Source organism: Saccostrea cucullata, unplaced genomic scaffold (genome assembly GCF_032062105.1).
Source record: "Saccostrea cucullata isolate Sc308-1 unplaced genomic scaffold, CSIRO_AGI_Scuc_v1 ctg1068, whole genome shotgun sequence".
Classification (NCBI taxonomy): Eukaryota; Metazoa; Mollusca; class Bivalvia; order Ostreida; family Ostreidae; genus Saccostrea; species Saccostrea cuccullata.
This window is the reverse complement of record NW_026927241.1, coordinates 116,388-137,162: the sequence shown is the minus strand read 5'-3', so window position 1 is coordinate 137,162 and position 20,775 is coordinate 116,388. Positions and strand designations below refer to the sequence as shown.

Below are 20,775 nucleotides of genomic sequence, written 5' to 3'. Positions count from 1 at the left end.
TGTCTATTAGTGTTACTTTCCCCCCCAAAAAAGACTCTTACTAGTGCTTCACACAAAAGATAAGTTGATAAATGGGATTTTTGGTCAAGGTCAAATAATTTTGTAGGAGAAATATAAAAAGATTTCTCTTCTTCAGATGGTAGATAATGATCAAACAACATTTAACCTTGTATTAACCAGTTCTACTCGAACAAGATGGAGATCACAGGGGCCGGGACTTAATATGTTTAATTCGTGTCCCATCCATGATGGGAAAACATATGAAGCAAACTGAAATGTATTGACATTTTGGTCTCATTCCAATCAATGCTAATTTCCTACTTTATATATTATGAACACTCACAATTTGTATTTGCTCTGCACTTTTCAGCGTATATGTTCTGAATGTTTTTTTGTATGTTTGTTGTTTAATGTCCCTCTTGAGAATTTTCACTCACATGTAGACCGTATGTTGCCGGTGGAGAGCTGCAAATTTTGACCTAATGCATACTAGGCACTCATGACTATTGAGCAGTAAAAGATCTTTTTCATGCCAGCATCTACTGCGACACGAGACCTTGGTTAATACGGTCTCATTCGAAGGACTGGTATTCTAAATAATTTAATGTACAATGTACGAGCCATCCGCGGTCGACGTTAAGCTCCCATATGAGACCATGTGACAGTCAGAAGGTACACGTACTGAGGACAAATCGTATGGGGATGTAACAAGAAATCACACTAAAACAGCTAGATACATATATTATCACATTTATATAGAGTGCACAGTTTTTTCACCAAGACAAAATATTCGTTTTCAATTTTTATATTAAAGATTGAGAAAGAAAGGGCTTTAGCAGTTATATATTATATATTGACGAGAAGGAGTGCAAGAATTAACGTACTAATTAGATAGACACGTTCAAGAATTTTTTTATCAATGGGTTTGCTAATTAAGAAGCGTCTGCCTTGGTTTTCCACGCATATTTCCATATATGGGATAAACACACTGTGGAATGGAACCTGTAAAATATAGCAAGTGGTATAGAAATATGGACGAAAATAGCCCATGCCTCTTCGCCATAAACAGCAATCTGCACAGCGTTGTGTTCTGGCCTTATTGTCTCAAACGTATTCACAACCCACATACAAAAGTTGCACAAAAGCAGAAACGTCACAAATTCTCTTCCAGGTTTGTTCACTTGTTGTGGGTGTGCTGACATTCTCATTGCAGTAAAAAGGAATATTGTCTGTAAAGAAGCTTGTAACATCATAAACATGTTTGTGATAATGGTTAATATTCCCCGTGCTGTGTTGCATTCGTTGCTACCTGCTACAACGCTGAAAACGCAATACATCAGGAGACCGAGTTGTGAAATGCCTATAAAGTTTTCCTCCAATTTAGCCCTTTCAGTGGTATCGAACTTCAAATCTTTCATTCGAAAAGCAGCAACAATAGTACTGATTAATGCCACACAGTAGAGCCCTATTTCCATGAAGTTTGCAACAAATATGACGTTGAGACTGTTGGGATCAACGTCAACCAAACTGTAAAACGATTTAAGGAGAATCACCACTGTTACAAAAATTAGGATTCCAAGGAACAGCCCCCTACTAGAACTGGAGCAGTCCACCGTTAGGCGGCGCTTCCTTTTGTCCCCATCGCTGTCCAAACGAGGCAGAGGTACGGATGTATGTTTCATCTCGCTGTTATAAGCCAGATGGCGCCACATAACATACACTATGCCTTAAACAAATAGAGTAACGATGAAACATTTCATCCAGAAACCGTATATTCAAGAACCAATTTTGCAGGCAAAAATTTAAAAAGAGTTTACCATTTAAGAAAAAATAAATATGTCCTACTTATAAATGTACTGAAGAAATATTACTGGAAGAATGGATAGGTCTAGTAGATTCTTTAATTACTACTTTTAAATTATTATCCTGAAACAAGAAGTTCGTAATCCACAAAGCTCGATTCATGTTGGTTCTGCTGTTCCTTGGAATCCAACCCTAGATCCCCCTCCCTCAGCAGGCATGATTTGAACAAATTTGAAACTACACTTCTTAAGATGTATACTTGCATTTTTATCATCCTACTATACGGTCACCCTTCTATCAGCTATCTAGAGTGAAATACTTTAATCTACCCGACCTTGTGTTACCACACTGTACTCGCCCTATGAGGCTGCTTGAACATTGATATTACTAATAATGGTCCTGCTTTATTTTAGAAGTTTTTTGATCTTATGTTCCTATATATAATCCATATAAAAATTGGATCCCCATGTTTGGCCCCACCCTATCCCCGGGGCCACATTTAACAAATTGTAATCTGCACTACCTAGGGATTCTTGCATATAACCATGGTCCTGCTGTTCTTGACAAGATTTTAAACTAGTCTTATATTTTCCTTTACATTTGAATGTAAAATTGCGACTTTATTGTGGTCAAATCCTTTCCCAGATCCATAATTTGAAAAAAAAAATACACTAGGTTAAGAAGCTTTATCGCTCATTTATCCTTATAGCCCCATTGTTTTTTTTATGACAACAACCACCTTTCCCATTAAACGTAAATCTGAACCACCCATCCAAGCTTAGTAGAATTTGGCGCAATGGTTCTGGAGAGTATGACCACAAAATATGAAAAGTTTGCTATACGACAACGACTTAAGACAAAGGACAAATTTCGCTCAGAAAAGTTGACACGAGTTAAAGATACCTGCACAGATGAGGTTGTATTCAATTTTAAATGGGTAAAGATAAGGGCTAGTGTCCTTGATAATGCTTCCAATTAGATGACTCAGCATACACTCTATTTGTCCAGTATGATTGGTCAATAGCAAACCTAAAATCCAAAATGTAACACTTTCAAATACTAATAAATGTACGGATAATGACATGCTGATGTATACTGTCAGTTTCTATTAAACAAACACTTCTTTATACAAAAATCGATATATAAAGGACATTAGTTCAACGACTGGGCTCAAGATACACTGTATTCCCCTTAAAATCGGGCATAATAAACAGAAATACATTGACGTACATCAATTACAGTAAAGTCGTTTCTGAATGATTTTTGAAAAAAAATCCATTCAGATTAGTCGATTCATGTGTATATCTTATCAAAGATTCCAGATTCCATATTCATTAGTACATGTAACACTATTAACACTAGAATGAAGAAATTAAAAAAATCTACATTACTGGGTATGAAATCATGCAAAGTAAAAACTTCGTGTGTAAAAGGACTTCTGTCTCTGTGATCTTTTTTATATGCAGTTTGAAAGGAACAAGATGTGTCTGTGGGCAACTAACACTGATGCCCCGTATGTTAGCTAAAATTTTCTAAAATGCAAGTCAGTCTCTAAGGTCAGATTCAAAAGAACAAGTGTTGTTACCCAAAGAGAGGACTTGTTTTACTGAATATACCTGTGCAGTTCCAAAACCCAAGCACCAATCATTCAAAAATGATGACCAAGGTTAAGGTTTATCTTCCGTCTGCTCACCCATATAATTTTTTTTAAAAATAATGCTTATATTTATCCAAAAGAAATCTAATTTATGAATAAATTGCACACAATATCAGCACACCTTGCGGGGCAAAATTTGACACAAATGACTTGTTAATGTGATGGTTTTATAAAGGAACAATAGTAATTTATACCAGTTAGAGTTATCTCTCTTATCAGAGTATCGATGATCCTTAAAGTTTTTAAAATGTGTGCCAAACTCCAAGGTCAAACTAAAGGTATCCAGGGGAAGGCCTTGTCATAAAAGATATACATGTGAAATAATAAAGTCCTAGGCTAGCACTCAAAAGGTATTGGTCAAGGTTAAACTTTTTCAAAGGTATATATTCAACTTCAAGGTCAGAATTAAGTCACTCTAAAAAAGACCTTGTCACAAGGAATGTACATCAAACTCCATACAGTATATCACAAATAGAAGGAAAAATAAACTCGGTGGATAATGTTTCAATCATAATGAAAAGGTGAAATCAAAGGTTTCATCTATCTTCTGTAATTTCAATCATACTTTCAACTCTTCCTTTTTATTACTTTACTTAATATGAAATCCATGAGGTTTGGGAAACATAATCTTCAAGGTTTTTTTATCAAGTCCTTTGGGGAGGTAAGCAACCTAGAATATTTATTACTGAAACCGTCTGAACGCAGAAATTGAGCAGTGAAAATTATCAATTTATATTATCTAAAAGATGTATAGAAGATTCAAATTACGGATTGTAACACAATGCTCATTCAATCAGCGAGAAATAAATGAATTCGGAAGCACAGCTTCATTCTTCAGACCATTCCTTTCATTTCTCGCTGTTCAGCTATTCATGTACACTTAAAGACGACGGTGGAACTGATTTATGAAAAATAAAAATTGACGTCTTTTTAGGTGAGACAGATTCAATTATAGCCTTCTAGGCACTGTTTCCGTCTTGGAAAATGTATTTAATGCATTTATTGATTTAATGTTTTTGCTAAAAAAAAAAAAAAACTCCTCTAGGACTCCTTCGATTTCAGTAATATTTTGAGGTAATATCTCTATCATAAAAAAGAAAATTACGCAACATCCATCAATTTGATTTTAACCTGTTCTTACTAGATTCTTCATGGTGCAGAATTAAATATTTTTGTTTTATTTAGAAAGCTCTGTGTAGTTCCCCATAATTATGCCCAATAGACAAGTTTTACGTAATTATTGAATTTTGAAAGAATTGTTCGCGTTTAGTCATTTTATAAGACATTGTTCTTGAATAGATGCAATGCCACATACTATCTTTGAAGTAAATCAATATATTTGTACAGAAAATGTACACATTCAAAAACAAATTTTATTTTTTTTAACAACATATACAATTATTTTTGAATATCATAAAAAAAAACCTAATCAAAGTTTTGTGTTTTTAAAGATATACATGAACAATAATTCATTCAAAGTTTCTCAATAATGCCCTAGAAATTTATTTAAAAATTGCATAGATTCATAAGATAATCGCAAAAACCCAAACAGCCAACCCCCCCCCCCCCCCCCCCCCCCGAAAAAAACAAGCTGTGTGTGTGAAACACTGATGCCCCCGTATGACAATTTATAGCATTGGTTTTACTTTCTCAAATGAAAATCAAATACGTTGGTACCCATAGTACGGTTTTCTCACAAGAAATACACCTGTAAAATAAGAAAGCCCTAGCACCAGCTATTAAAAATGCTATGGTCAAGGTTAATGTTTTTAAAACTAGGTCAAACTACAAGATCAAAAAGTTAAACTTTGAATCTTCTATACATCTTTCAACAAAAGTTAAAGTTTTTGAAAGTAGTGTAGACTCCAAGGTCAAAGTTGTTTGTATCTAAAGGAAGGTCTTGTCACAAGGATTACATATGTGAAGTATGAAAGCCGTGGCATTAACCGTTCAAAAGTAATGGGCAAGGATAAAAAAAATTTAAAAGTAAGTCAAACTTCAAGGTAAAGGTCAAATTTGTTGGTATCCAATGGGTGGTTTTGTCAAAAGGATTACATATGTGAAGACTGAAATTCTTAGCACAAATTGTTTAGAAGATATGACCAAGATTAAGGTTTGGTAAAATTTTGCAAAACTGGTCATACTCGAAGGTCAGGGTCAAAAGGTCAAAATTGATGGTACCCAAAGAAAGGTCTTGTCACAATGAATATACATGTGAAATTTTCGATTACGGGGGCATGAAAACTCTCAACTGAATACCAATAAAACAAACCACTGTCCTCCGTTGTGGTATTTTTAGCGGTCTGTTGGTTAACTTGATGTTCTGCCACATCTTTGCTCAGGGTTTCTAATGTCTCCACCACAACCGTTCTGTACCACTCACAGATGTTAGTAGCTGTCATGTGCATCAAGCCAAACTTAGCAAGATTTTGATGTGTCAGCATCTTCATCTATTGTATTAAGTCAATTATTTCAATCAATAAATATGAAAAGAAAACGTTTAATCAGACTCTTAATAATCATATCTTTTTGAACAATGTCTGATTCAAATTAATTCAGCCTTTTTTAGACTCTAATATGTTATCTTACTCTTAAAATTTGGAACTCGTATACATAAGAATCAGGATCTTTTAATTCTGGCTAATCAACAGAGAACATAATTCCATTATTAATGTTCTCGAGGGAATCCTTCAGTAAAATATTATGTATTTTTTTAATTTAATTTTCCCAATGTTTCTTAAAATTCAATATATGTAGATGTTTATTGCATGCTCTCTTCTAATAGCTTCTCTCAAACAAATTGAGGAATCTTTATATTCCCAGATCTTCCAAGCCAGAACTACATGCAATGCTGAATCATTGACGACTTATTTGTTGATTTAGAGGGAGATACAGTCGGATTACCAGAATCACAGAAATAGAATTTCCTTCAGGAACAAACTTCTATGCCTAACAAGAATGATAAAGATAAGACCTTTATAAAGAACACATTAATATTATAGTTTCCCCATTGATTTATTTCCCTCAAATGATGAATAGATGTCGTTTTACACACATTAACACTGTTTAGTTTAATTTAATGCTTATAGTGATTTCAGTAATATGACATGGGTCTAAATCCTCTTCCCAAAGTTCCCCTTCTTGAATTACTGTTTTTGAAATCATTATTTATTTATTTTGTTTAGAATAGCCAGAGTCCACAACAATGTTATACTTTATAAAACTTTTTTTTTTTAAAAGTACTACATGTAGTATGTTAAAGAATTCATCAATAATTGTTGTTTGCTTTAAACTATACCTACGACTGTTTTTGACAAAACTAATTTGTGGATAGCGGAGGAAAAATTAAAAATGTAAAGAACTTCGCCTATCACTTAGATATTACCTCGGGTGTATTAAACACGAGCATTTATTTCTTATCTAACAGAATAATCAAATAACTGGCGCTCCGGAAAATGCATCGGAGCGAGAGGTATCGTTTCCCTACATGCATATTCTATTCGTTCGGCTTCAGAGAAAACTAATGCACTTTTTTTTAATCTTCCCCACAAATTGATAACTCACACCAATTCACGCGAGTATTTTTGTAAAAACGGAAAATTGATGGTCAATTTCAATAAATCATAAACGTCTCGAAAGTTTATGGAAATGGCAAATTGAATTTAAGGCAGAGTAAATGTGCTCTGCCAAACAGACGAAAAACGTTTTCTGCTTTTCTAGGTTTGTAAATAAGAATTAATCTGCGTTTTTCCTGAATCCGTGATTTTTGAGGAGACTGCTTTATTTGTAGAATGCTGTCATGTAAAATACATGAGGGCCTTTAGGAACTGATTGTTTTCTTTCGGTATTGCGTCGTAATCATCTAAATGAAGTTTCACATTAAGGATCCATCACCCCCCAGATTATTGCCAAGAATCATTCAATCTTTTTGGTGTCTCTGAAATAAAAGAAATGATAGCGAAATCTTACTTCTGCGTTGTTAAACACAAAATAAAGCTGGGAGAAAGCGAACACCATCTTTATGATGTATGTTACTACGGTGACACCTTGGTGACATGATTCTGGTTTACCATAATCTTCAAACTCCTCGGCAATGTAAAGTCCATCTAGAATCATACCACCAATACCAAAACCTTCAAATAACGAAGAGTACTTTAATCTATGTTAAAATTCTTTTTAAATGACATCTTTTTATATAAAAAATGATTTATTTTTTGTGCTTCAAAACATTTTTTAACATTCACCTTTACAATCAAATAGTTTTTAAATTACTGTAGTTTATATTTTTGAAAATAAAAAAAATGTATTATACCACAAATATAGTGTCAACGTTCTTTGTATGGATTTAATATAGATAAAAAATACCCAATACATGCTTTGACTTTAAATTGCTATTTAACATGGGACTAGGGTTAAGACGAGTTAATAACGGTTGAATCATCAAAGATTTTTAATCAATAAAAATGAAATCTGCATGTAATGAAAATATGAAAATGACGGATGACTAGTGTTTTTCTGCTTACAATATTTTTCTTTAAATTCTTTCATTTTAAAAAATCCCATCATCTACTCAGTCAAGAATGAAACTGTAAATGTCATGTTTCAGTTTAAGGTCTTTGATGCTAATCAAGGCTTAAGCTGATGAATAGATGAAAAAATCAAATTGAAATTAGTAAGTTTGCTACAATTCTACCTATTGCTCCAAGACGAAGATAGAATCCTCCGGTATGGTTCATGTTGGAATAGGAAACCATACGCCGAAACGCAGGCCTGTTCTCATGGAAACTCAGTTTGCGCACTGTATATTTGAATTTTTTTCCAGATTCTTTTCGAAGAAGGAATACATAAATAAATAGCAGGAAACAAATGCCTCCGGAATAAATGAATATGTAAAAGAGCTGCAATAAAATGACATTTACTGACAATAATTATACAATCATATACGGTATATATTTAAAGAGTAAAATCAATTTTACACTGTGTCTTTCTTCTTTATTTTTAAATTAACAGTCTAAAGGCAGCGATTGCAGTTATTTTTGGGAGTAGTTTTCCCTACATTAATTCATATATAGATACAGGTACATACATGTACCAATTTGAAATAAAAGTGAATGAATTCGATAATAAAATGCATCAATAATAGGGTGAGCATGCTGCTACATGTTTTGATTTTTGCTTTAATTTTACTTTAGTTCTTCCTGCATTTCAACATAATTTTTGTAATTGAGCAATGTTGTAGCATATTCCCTATATTTGCTATGTATTTCAATAAGACTTTTGCCAATTATTGAATTTTTGAATCACACTGTAAGGTTTAACACCATTTCCATATGAAATACCTCAAAAGATAATGGTCTTTGTGTTTCCAGGAAAGACTCTGTCATCGAGAGCACAGAACCAATTACAACAATAATGGTGGCATACAAAGCGCTCAGTATGGTGGTGAGGCTGTTTCTGAAAGATTCAGCAATACTTTGACATTTCTAACTGAAAATACAAGCACCTTTATTTAAATGGATCCACAAATGTGACACAACAGCCTATTCTGAAAAGCGTACACACACAAATTCTGTAGCAAGTTGAATAATATATCGGTGAAATTTTAAATAGTTATATATAGGTTAATCTGTTCTAAAACGAGCATTTAGATATTAATAGCTAAAACATTGTTTAGCAGAAGTTTCCTATTGCTTTGAAATTGTTCGAAGAATGTATCTATATAATATACCAGTATGTGAAATTTCCACAGATGACTTAAGTGAAAGTCCTTTTTTTCCAATTTAATGGCATAAAAGCAGTTCTACTGGCCGTCAATACCGGAAGACGACAGTATAACGACTCTCATATCCCCATGTGAGGTAACCGATATTTGACCTTTATCGATACTACATGTACTAAGGATAACATCAGAAAACCATAAAGAGGTTGGTAACTAAATTGAAAGTTACCAATAGAAAAACCGAAGTATTTAAAGAACATCACCAGTTTTGATCCCAAGAATTTGCTAGTTTTATTCAAAATGGCCGAAAGGCTCGCTTTGCTTCAGATTGCCTAGACTATATGTAGTATGTAGACGACATGGACTCGAATCCCACCGCAAGACATGGAGACTGGTCCTTCGAATGAAACGAGATCCTATTAACTAAGATGACATGTCACAGGTAGTATTCAATGACCATAAATGCGGAGTTAATGTTTAAAGGACAAGTCTGACCCCTTATTTGATTTAAAAATCAGAACACTGGGAAAATTGTGAAAGTTTGTAGTTAAAAACTTAAAATGATGCCTGCTTTAAAAACCAGCACTAATTCGAATTTCCTCAATTCTGGTAGAATTTCATCATATTTGAAATACTTATCTATTCGGAAAACATAGAGCACAAGCTTGCCTATCTGAAATTTTTACACATACACTGCTTTCGATACTAGTTGATAAAATATATAAATTTGGTAGATAAGCAAGCCTGTACTCTTGTATTCCGAAACGAAAGATGCTGTAAAATCGATGAAAATGTGCATAAAAATTCGAAAATTTTCTGACATATCTAGATCTGTATTTCAAAACTACTAACCATTACTCATTTTGTGGCATGGGTGACAACAGATTTTAATGGTTAAATTGTTGCATCAATCTGAAAGACACCCAAAATCAGAGGCCAAAACGGGCCTTACTCTATCTAAATAAAATGGTCCAAATTTAACCCAATGGTAACAAAAAAATGTTTTCTTAATATTCAAATATGCATTGAAGACGTTAATTATATTTTTGAAATAGCACTTGAAGAACTCACGTAAACTTGTCACGTTATACAATATGCTACATGTCTACTTCTACATTCGAACATGGGTATATATCCTAATACGATTTTTCTCAACTTCTGCCGGAAATATAACATCCTTTAAACGTGTTACAAATCATAAAATATTTTTTCATTAAACCACCAATCCAACATTTACTTTAATTTTAATTGAAGACGACAGTTGTGTTTTTGGAGAACATTGTACAATGTAAATGTCAGGAATACTTTTAAAAATTGGTCAATTTCCGTTGCTGTCTGACAGATGATTAAGAAACGAAGGGCTGAAAGGACGATGAGCTTACATGACCGTCCAACATGTGCACTTTATATACCTTTATATGCCAATAAAAGCACCGGGAGATCAGGGCAGATGGCTCGATCATTTCAAGAAATTTTGTTTGAAATTCAAAGATTATTTGCAATTGTAATTATAAATTAAATAAAACTCTTTCGTATTCCGGTCCCTATAATCAACGCATATAATATAATACCTATTACTGCATCAGGCATTCATATCACATGTTAATTAATAAAGTAATAAGGATCCATATCATTAGTTACAAGGTGTGAAAAATTACCATTTCAACAAAATAGCGGAGTTTCTTTAGAATTATCTCTGATTGTATCTTTCAGCAGTACTCATTTCATATAGACTAAGGCTTCAATATTGTATGCATAGAAGCTAAAACAAAACGTTTCCAGTTTTGAAGTCAACAATCAATTTCTTTTTTTAACACCCTTCTTTAATTATTCACGCATTTTAACGTTTCATATACTTTTCCTATTTCTAACGCAAAATCACGATATACCGTTTCCCCGCAATCAAAATAGCATTTTCACGCACTTTAAAAAGTTCATTTAATCTTAAATTTAATGGCAATTTTCTTCTATTTTACACTTGCAAAAATCTTAAGAAATAAGAAAAGTTATTTTTGTATAAAAATATTACGTCATACTATTATTTGCGCTTTACTTTTATTAGAAAAACGTGTACCACGCTAAAAAGTGCTTGCGGGGAAATGGTAAATTTCTATTTCTATGACGTGAACATTAAGTGTATGTGGCATAACAGTTCGGTAAGTTGTAAAGAGTTAAACAAAAGATATCCTTAATTATTGGCCCATTCTTGATCGTTTCAATGACTTTCCTTTCTTTTAGGGAAATTTGAAGATAATCCCTTAATGAACAAATTTAAAATAGAAGTTTGCACTTTATTGTTATCAAAATATATAATTAATGTTCAAAATATTATGAAGGCGATATCATATTACAGCAAGATATCAAAACAAACACTGGTAAAATATCCGTTAAAGTTTGCTTGCTCCCTATTAAGTAAACAGAAACAAGAAAAATCAATTCCCACCAATCTATTGAAGATCCTTTGAAAGAGATACATGAGACAGATGTAAAATGTCTTAAAGTAGGCTCATCTCAGTAGTATATGCCTCTGCCAACACTTTCATAAGTGTTCTTAAAACAAGAAGGACTTTATACACTTAATACATTTCCTTTCAATGACCGAGTTCATCCATCTGCATCTTTCTTTGTGAACGTTCTTCAGTAAATTGTAAATGGTACAAAAGTCATTCAACCTTTAATTTCTATTACCAGGAATAACAAGATATTTGTGTGAAACACTGATGCCCCTGTATAACAGCTTATGGCCAAGGGTAATGTATTTCAAATAATGGCCAAACTATGAAAAAACATAGTTGATACCCACTGAATTAGCCCACGTTTTGTAGAAACTAAGGTTTATGGGAGAGTTTCGCCTTCTGTGCAACAATCCTGATACTCCCAGTACGATCATTATTTTAACTCCGACAGGCTGTATAAGTTTACGTGACAGGGATTTTTAAAATCTTCAAGTCAACATAGAAGGAAGACGATAGTATCACGACTTTCATATTTCCATGTGAGATAACCGATATTTGACCTTTATCGATACTACATGTACCAAGGATAACAGCAGAAAATCAGGTTGTTAACTAAATTGAAAATTACCAATACAAATCCGACGTATCGCCAGTTTTGATCCCAAGAATTTGTTAGTTTTATTCAAAATGGCCGAAAGGCTCGCACTGCTTCAGATTGTCTAGACTATATGTAGTTTGTAGACGTCATGGTCTCGAATCCCACCGCAAGACATGAAGACTGGTCCTTCGAATAAAACGAGACCCTCTTAACTGAGATGACATGTCACAGGGTAGTATTCAATGACCATAAATACGGAGTTAATGTTTAAAGGACAAGGTAGGGTAACGGCCAAATCTGGCCCCTTATTTGACTTAAAAATCAGAACACTGGGAAAATTGTGAAAGTTTGTAGTTAAAAACTTAAATGATGCTTCCTTTAAAAACCAGCACTAATTCGGATTCAAAGCTTACATGGAAGCCACTAGAGGGTGCAGAAGTAGGACATTTTATCGAATTTCCTCAATTCTGGTAGACTTTCATCATATTTAAAATACTCATCTATTCGGAAAACATAGAGCACAAGCTTGCCTATCTGAGATTTTCACACATAAACTGCATCTGATACTAGTTGATAAAATATATAAATCTGGTAGATAGGCAAGCTTGTACTCTATGCATTCCGAAACGAAAGATGCTGTAAAATCGATGAAAATTTACATAAAAATTCGAAAAATTTCTGACCTCTCTAGATCTGTATTTCAAAACTAGTAACCAATACTCATTTTGTGGCATGGGTGACAACAGTTTAATGGATAAATTGTTGCATCAATCTGAAAGACACCCAAAATCAGGGATCAAAAACCGGTTTTACCCCCATCTAAATAAAACGGCCCAAATTTAACCCAATGGTAACGAAAAATGTTTTCAATATGCATTGAAGACTTTAATTATATTTTTGAAATAGCACTTGAAGAACTCACGTAAACTTGTCACGTTATCCAACATGCTACATGTGTAATTCTACATTCGAATAAGGGTATATATCCTAATACGATTTTTCTCAACTTCTGTCGGAAATATAACATCCTTTAAACGTGTTACAAATCATAAAATATTTTTTCTTTAAACCACCAATCCAACATTTATTTTAATTTTAATTGAAGACGACAGTTGTGTTTTTGGAAAACATTGTACAATGTAAATGTCAGGAATACTTTTAAAAATTGGTTAATTTGCGTTGCTGTCTGACAAATGAATAAGATACGAAGGGCTGAAAGGACGATGAGTTTACATGACCGTCCAACACTTTATATACCTTTATATGCCAATAAAAGCACCGGGAGATCAGGGCAGATGGCTCGATCATTTCAAGAAATTTGGTTTGAAATTCAAAGATTATTTGCAATTGTAATTATAAATAAAACTCCTTCGTATTCCGGTCTTTATAATCAACGCTTATAATATAACACTTTATTAGGTTTTCTTCATATGTTCATTAATAAAGAAACAAGGTTTGGTATCATTAGTTACAAGGTGTGAAAAATTACCATTTCAAGAAAACAGTGGAGTTTCTTTAGAATTAGAATTATCTTTGATTGTATCATTCAGCAGTACTCATTTCATATAGATTTAGGCTTCAATATTGTATGCATAGCAGCTAAAACAAAATGTTTTTGGTTTTGAAGTCAACTATCAATTTCGTTTTTTAACAAACGAAATTTTAATTATTGGCCCATTCTTGATCGCTTCGATGATATTCCTTTCTTTTGGAGAAATTTGAAGATAATCCCTTAATGAACAAATTAAAACTTCAAAAGAAAATTTAGACTTTATTGCTATCAAAATATAATTAATATTCAAAATATAATTATGTAGGCGATATCATATAATAGCCTGGTATCATGATTGATTGATTGTATATTGTTTAACGTTTCATTCGAGAATTTTTCACTCATACAGAGACGTCACCGAATACCGGTGAAGGGCTTCAAATTTAGACCTATACTCGGCACTCAGGACCATTGAGCAGCGAGGGTTCTTTATCGTGCCAACGCCTACCGTGACACGGGACCTACGTTTTTAAGGTCATATCCGAAAGACCCGTGACTTTCACTTCTAGTGCCGAGCGCTTGGCCAAGGAACTGTCACTACCTATGTTTACGTCTTAGGTTTGAGGCGGCGCCGCGAACGAGAATCGAACCCGGGCCTCCCGATCACGAAGCGAACGCTATACTACTAGGCTACCGTGACCGGTTTAGCCCGGTATCAAAACAAACACTGGTAAAATATCCATTAAAGTTTGCTTGATCCCTATTAAGTAAACAGAAACAAGAAAAATCAATTCCCACCAATTTATTAAAGATCCTTTGAAAGAGATACATGAGACGGATGTAAAATGTCTTAAAGTAGGCTCATCTCAGTAGTAGATGCCTCTGCCAACACTTTCATTAGTGTTCTTAAAAACAAGAAGGACTTTATACACTTAATACATTCCCTTTTAATGACCGAGTTCAGCCAAGGCATCTGCATGTTTCTTGGTGAACGTTCTTTAGTAAATTGTGAATCGTACAAAAGTCATTCAACCTTTAATCTCTATTACCAGGAATAACAAGATATTTGTGTGAAACACTGATCATGCCCCTGTATAGCAGCTTATGGCCAAGGGTAATGTATTTCAAATAAAAGCCAAACTATGAAAAAAAATAATTGATACCCACTGAATGAGCCTACGTTTTGTAGAAACTAAGGTTTATGGGAGAGTTTCGCCTTCTGTCCAACAATCCCGATACTCTCAGTACGATCATTATTTTAACTCCGACAGGCTGTATAACTTGACGTGACAGGGATTTCAAAAATCTTGTTTAAAGTCAACATAGTTTAAATTTTATGATCGTTTTATTTGACATTTGACCTTATAAGCAAATAAAACTAATCACCAGGTCGTATTTTGGTTGACTTGTATCATATCAATTGTTAGACCTTTGCTTTTGTACGAAATTTGACTACGAAATGTTCCGTCTACTTGTCATAATCAATAACAGGTCTCTTGGCGGGTGTAATAGGTCAATAGGGGATGCTAACTCCCACTAGCCTCCTGATCCCACCTCTTAAATTTCTGGTGGTTCGAGTTTGTGCCTTGTTTACAGAACTGGATCATTAGTAGTTTTCATGAGATAGATCGATCATGTTCGTAATCTTCACCTTTTTTATCCACATGCTATACCGTAGCCCATCTGATTATTACCATCTCTAATAGTCATGAATAACAGCTTTCGACTTACTTCAACTCGGCATGTAGTCTTTCTGGCACAGCTTTCGACGTGACGTCTGGATCATTATTTTTAGTAGGAACTATGGGTGTGAGCTCGGATATCTGAACCGTGTTTTCATCTTGCCAGCAATTTTCATTGTCCACTAAATTCATTTTCCCTGCATTTACGTTAAATAAGTAATAGAAAATAATCAAATAGCTTGTTAATGTTTAAAATTAGAAATTTGAATTAAAACTTAATATTAAGGGGGCCTACTATAGTTTTATTGTGTGAAAACTACAATAGCAAAACTCTTCATTTTTATACCATATATAACTTACATTAACTTCAGTGTACATGCAAAGTTTGGGGAAAATCTACCGTCCAGGTATTTTTGAGGGACCGTCTCAAAATACACGTACATTTACTATAGGATTATATAAGAAATTGCCAATTTTTAGCACTTGAAAGCAAATTATACAAATACTACAATAGACATTTTGTTCAAACTATAATATTTTATGAGTAATACTGTATGATACAATATATGTAAGAAACACAAAATTCTACCGTCTTGTTAAGAGAGGGGGCATCTCAAAATGCAAAAAATAAGCAAATTTTTATTATTTTTATAGAGTACTACAAAATATGACGTAAACAATGGATTCACAAGAAAACATAGTAAAAATATTGGAGATATTCTAAAATTTCTATGTTTTAAATTTCAAGAGCGTATGTTTATTACTTTTTCTGTAATAATATTTTTATTACCCATTTCTTTAGGAGCTTCAGATTACCATAACGTCAAAAAGACATTGAAGCGACGTCAACCTACCTATCAATTACAAAATCGGTTAAATAATAAGTTATATCAAATTGAAATTGCATTTTTATACCTATAATTTCTTAATTTTGTTTAATTTTAATGATTAAGCGAGAAAAGTTGCATTAAAATAATAAATACCCTTCATTTCACTATGATGCGCGAAATATTGCGCAATGGAAACTATAGTTTGCCCCCTTAAAAACCCTGAAAGGATGGTTGACTCCATTTTCTAGAATTAAATCATGTGTTAGGCAATTGTCTTTTTAGATTTGATATTCACTTTGTCAGTTAAAGATTGTAAGTATTAATATCCCCCTTCACAAATTTACTGACTCTGAGACATAATTGACACAAATATTCTAGTACTATACGACCTACGTTGAGGCGACATCATGTTGGTTTCCCTATCACACAAACTATCTTTACTCCCAAATCCATTGATCTGAGTTATTCCGCTGAATTGAGGACCGGTCGGGGTGTATGACGACATTGACCTGATGTGAGGACCTGTCGGGGTGTATGATGACATTGACCTCATGGATCCCTTGGTTGTCTGTACGTTCCTGTCAGAAGAAATTTTCAAGGGGTGGCCATTCAAGTCTGTCTTCAGAATTGAAATCGCTGTGTCCTCAAAAACTATGAAACAAAAAGAACACACAAATATTGATGCGAAGAAAATTAAACTTATTATTTAAAAAAAGTGTTATTTGACAACATATTGGTAATTTTTTTCCCTATTGCGACGAAGAATGATAGTATTTTTCAAGAGATGGATACCAAATCGTTAGATTTCCCACTCGTTTGTTTCTTATTGTTATAGAATAAAGATTTTAGTAAAGTGTAATCTATAGTATCGTTAAAAATGATAATAAGTGGTGCTTTTCTCTTTATACAAGACGATATCACGTTTGCATACCATAGATATTACCTATTGCTTTGTTTGGTCTTGAAACAAAGCCACTAAGTTCTATCGTAATACTGTTATAAAACTAAATTTTAAAAAACTGGGAAAAATTGGGAGAATCTGTATTACGGGTTTCACTAAAAACTCTCTGACATTTCGATTTATTTTTCCCTCCTGAGGTTTGAACAAGGGAGCAGCTTTGATCATTATATTAACTTAATCCTAAATATTTATTTTGCCATTCAATTTTTATTAGAAACCCTGGAATTTATCAGAAAGTAAATACTTATCCATTGAGATTAGCAAATATAATTCCGTAACTTACAGAAAGCAATAAAGAACATTTAATTTCACGGCTTCGTTCATTCTAGAAAAAAAGTTCCAATCTCATAATAGCTTTTTAATGGAAAAATGATGATAGGTTTTTCTTCATAAATGATTGACTGATTAATTATTGTTTAATGCCGTGTCGACAGTATTTCTGACATATATCAGCGATCTATCAGAAATTAAGTTTATCAGAAATGTTACTTACAAAATAAGGAATATATTTTCCCCTTCAGAAGTAAAACAAGTGTTTCTCATTTAAATAATGTATGAAAACAAACAAAATATTTATGAACGTCAAAATAGAATACCACTTGTCCAGGTATGAACACTACATTTGTCCGAACATTTGCGTTTCAATTTTCATTAAAAATATGTACATTGTAGCACACTTAATTTTAAAATGTTCTTATAAACCATGTTTTTGCAAAAAAGAAGTAATCTAAAAGTACATTTATCAGCTACCTTAAATGTTAAAGACTATGAACATGAATTTCAATATATAACCAAAATACAAATGTACGTGATTTTAGGGGTGTGGGGCACTGAGATCCTGCAATGTCTGAGATTGACCACATCGCAGTAAAAAATCAAAGATGCTTGAATTCCTCATTGACAATATCATATTCTATAGTTTTTTAATGTGCCAGTCCCGATGGGTAATAATTAGTTGTGCTCATTTTTTGCTTAACTTTTTGTTATAGGATATTCCTAGTTTTTTCTATGTATAGCATCCGCGGACGGATTGAGTTTAAGGTTATGAAATTTAAAAAAAAAAAGCAGAACAGAAATTAAAATTAACAAATCCAACCTTCGAAACGCTACTTAATTAGTGTTCTGGGATTGGCAGGAATGTGTGGAGATAACGAACAGCATTCGAGCTCAAAAGTCCATTAAAGATTACATTATAGCGTCTCTTTTTTAAAATTAATGTACCTATTTCGTTTCAGTTAACTAGTTTACTGAAGTAACAATCGAGAAGAATTCTCAATACCTAGAATTGTTTCCCTTTTGAAGTGATTTTGTTCGGATTAGGAAGATCCGTTTTCAAATTTGAGATGGACGCTATATGAAGACCAGAAGTCTCTGATGAGACTGTAGCTCTACTGGTATGTTATGTATAACAAAGGAAAAGTAGCACTTGGATTTGAAACTTTGCAACAAGTAGCAATAAATAGAATTATGTATCTTAGTGTAGACTACTTGTGTGCCAAGTTATATTGAAATCAGACCAAAATTGTAGGAGGAGTAGCGTTTTAAAGGAATTTCGCAGAAGTTTCTATTTTTAGTAACCACGGCAACACCGTTTATCAGAATCAAAAACCGATGGACTAAATCATGTATCTAAGTGTAGTCTACTTGTGTGCCAAGTTATATTGAAATCAGACAAAAACCGTAGGAGGAATAGCGTTTTAAAGGAATTTTACGGAAATTTCTATTTTTAGTAACCATGGCAACACCTTTCATCGAAATAAAAAATCGATCCATTAATTTATGTTTCTTAGTGTAGTCTACTTGTGTGCCAAGTTATATTGAAATCAGACCAAAGCTGTAGAAAAAGTAGCATTTTAAAGAAATTTCACAGAAATTTTTATTTTTAGTAACCATTGCAACACCGTTCATCGAAATAAAAAACGATGCACTAAATTAGGTATCCTAGTGTAGTCTACTTGTGTGCCAAGTTATAACGGTATTGATGTAGGAGGAGTAGCGTTTTAAAGAAATTTTAATATGAAACTCATGTGGAATCATCCTCTGGTAGTGTAGATTTAAACTTGCTTAAAATCATGACCCCCGGGGGTAGGGTGGGGCCACAATTGCCGATCAAAGTTTTACATAGGAATACATAGGGAAAATCTTTAAAAAAAAATCTTCTTCTCAAGATCCACAGGGACAGGAAAGATGAAACTCATGTTGAATCATCCTCAGGTAGTGTAGATTCAAGTTTGTTCAAATCATGACCCCCGGGGGTAGGGTGGGGCCACAGTGGCCGATCAAAGTTTTACATAGAAATACATAGGAAAATCTTTAAAAATCTTCTTCTCAAGTACCGCAAAGCCATGATTAGTGATATTTATATGGAAGCATCCCCATGTAGTGTAGAATTTAATTTGTTCAAATCATAACCCCAAAGGGTAGGGTGAGGTCTCAGTGGTGGATTAAAGTTTTACATAGGAAAATAAAGGGAATCCTAAGAACGGAAAAGCTATTAGTCATATTGACATGTAAGCCTCCTCATGTATTGAAGATTTAAATTTGTTCAAATCATGACTCTTTGGGGTAGGGAGGGAAACAACGCGGAATCAAATTCAAATCATTACGAAGTAATATATACAAACAAAATGTTAATAAAATCTTTAAAAATCTTTTTCTAATGAACAGCGAAGTTATATGCTGTATTGAAATGGAGGCATTCTTAAGTAGTATTAAAATTCATTCTCAAGTGTTATTAAAATTCAAGCACACCCCCCCCCCCGTAAACTTTTCACTTCTGATCTGATTTGTGCTTTTTCCTAACCGATGTGCTCAGGTGAGGGATGTTGCCCCTGGGCCTCTTGTTTGTTCCCTTTTGGTTTTTATGTATGTGTACCATTACTGAACAATGCGAGCTTCAAAATGCGACAAATATTGGCTTGAGATTGTATGTCTGCTGAAAATAGAATAAGAAAAGATTTAGTTAGACTTGGCCATTTTAAAAAAGAATGTCCTTGAAGACTTAGACTGGCATTTCCTGTCTATATCGTACGAAACATGCATATCGCGCATATCAGACAGGCAGGCCAGTCTACTTGAAGGCTTTGATGAGGTTATATCAATGCTAACAAGAATAACTTTGGCTGTGTTTGCTAGAAAAGTTTTATCCTGCCATTTGAAAAGTTAATGCTCGAGACAAACCCATTGGATCCGGAAATGACAATACATCATGAAAAAGTTCCTATAGAGCCTTAGAGAATAAAAGGCCTAGAATCTCTCCTTTTGCCATTAATGGTAAAAATACGATCCATGTAATCTGTTAAAGGCTTTTATTAATGAAAAACATATAATAAAAGTCACTGTGAATATCTCTGTATGAAATTACCCAGTCGTCTTTGACAATGTATCAGGAGTAAAAAGCATAAACCATCGTTCCTTCTACAGAGAGTAGTTTAACCTTGTTATTTGTGAAAAACTGCAGGCTACTAGTAAGCGCGGAAAGGTTTAACTAGTCTAAAATGTATAAATGATCATATGAATAAGATCAACTATTTGATAATAATGGATCCTCGCTAAAATATTATCAGAAGTGAAGGGG

The 20,775-nt window shown here is 33.5% G+C and overlaps 1 protein-coding gene across 1 annotated transcript; it reads right to left on the bottom strand.

Moving 5' to 3' along the window:
- Positions 1-878: 878 nt before the first annotated feature.
- LOC134273828 (proton channel OtopLc-like) lies at positions 879-15,599 on the bottom strand. Its single transcript, XM_062756038.1, has 8 exons — positions 15,457-15,599; positions 15,257-15,323; positions 8,800-8,943; positions 8,154-8,358; positions 7,430-7,593; positions 5,733-5,910; positions 2,707-2,832; positions 879-1,726 (listed from the first exon to the last, which is right to left on the bottom strand). The coding sequence occupies exons 1-8, from the start codon at positions 15,597-15,599 to the stop codon at positions 933-935; spliced, it is 1,821 nt and encodes a 606-aa protein (XP_062612022.1). The 3' UTR covers positions 879-932.
- Between the last annotated feature and the right edge of the window lie 5,176 nt (positions 15,600-20,775).

What these genes read in the sequence shown, in the direction of transcription:
- LOC134273828 (XM_062756038.1), bottom strand. Translation starts at nt 15,599, where the DNA reads ATGAATTTAGTGGACAATGAAAATTGCTGGCAAGATGAAAACACGGTT. An exon ending in TTGTGTTTAACAACGCAGAA is followed by an intron (nt 5,911 to 7,429) that starts GTAAGATTTCGC and finishes TTAATACAATAG; the next exon opens with ATGAAGATGCTGACACATCA. An exon ending in ATACAACCTCATCTGTGCAG is followed by an intron (nt 1,727 to 2,706) that starts GTATCTTTAACT and finishes TATTTGTTTAAG; the next exon opens with GCATAGTGTATGTTATGTGG.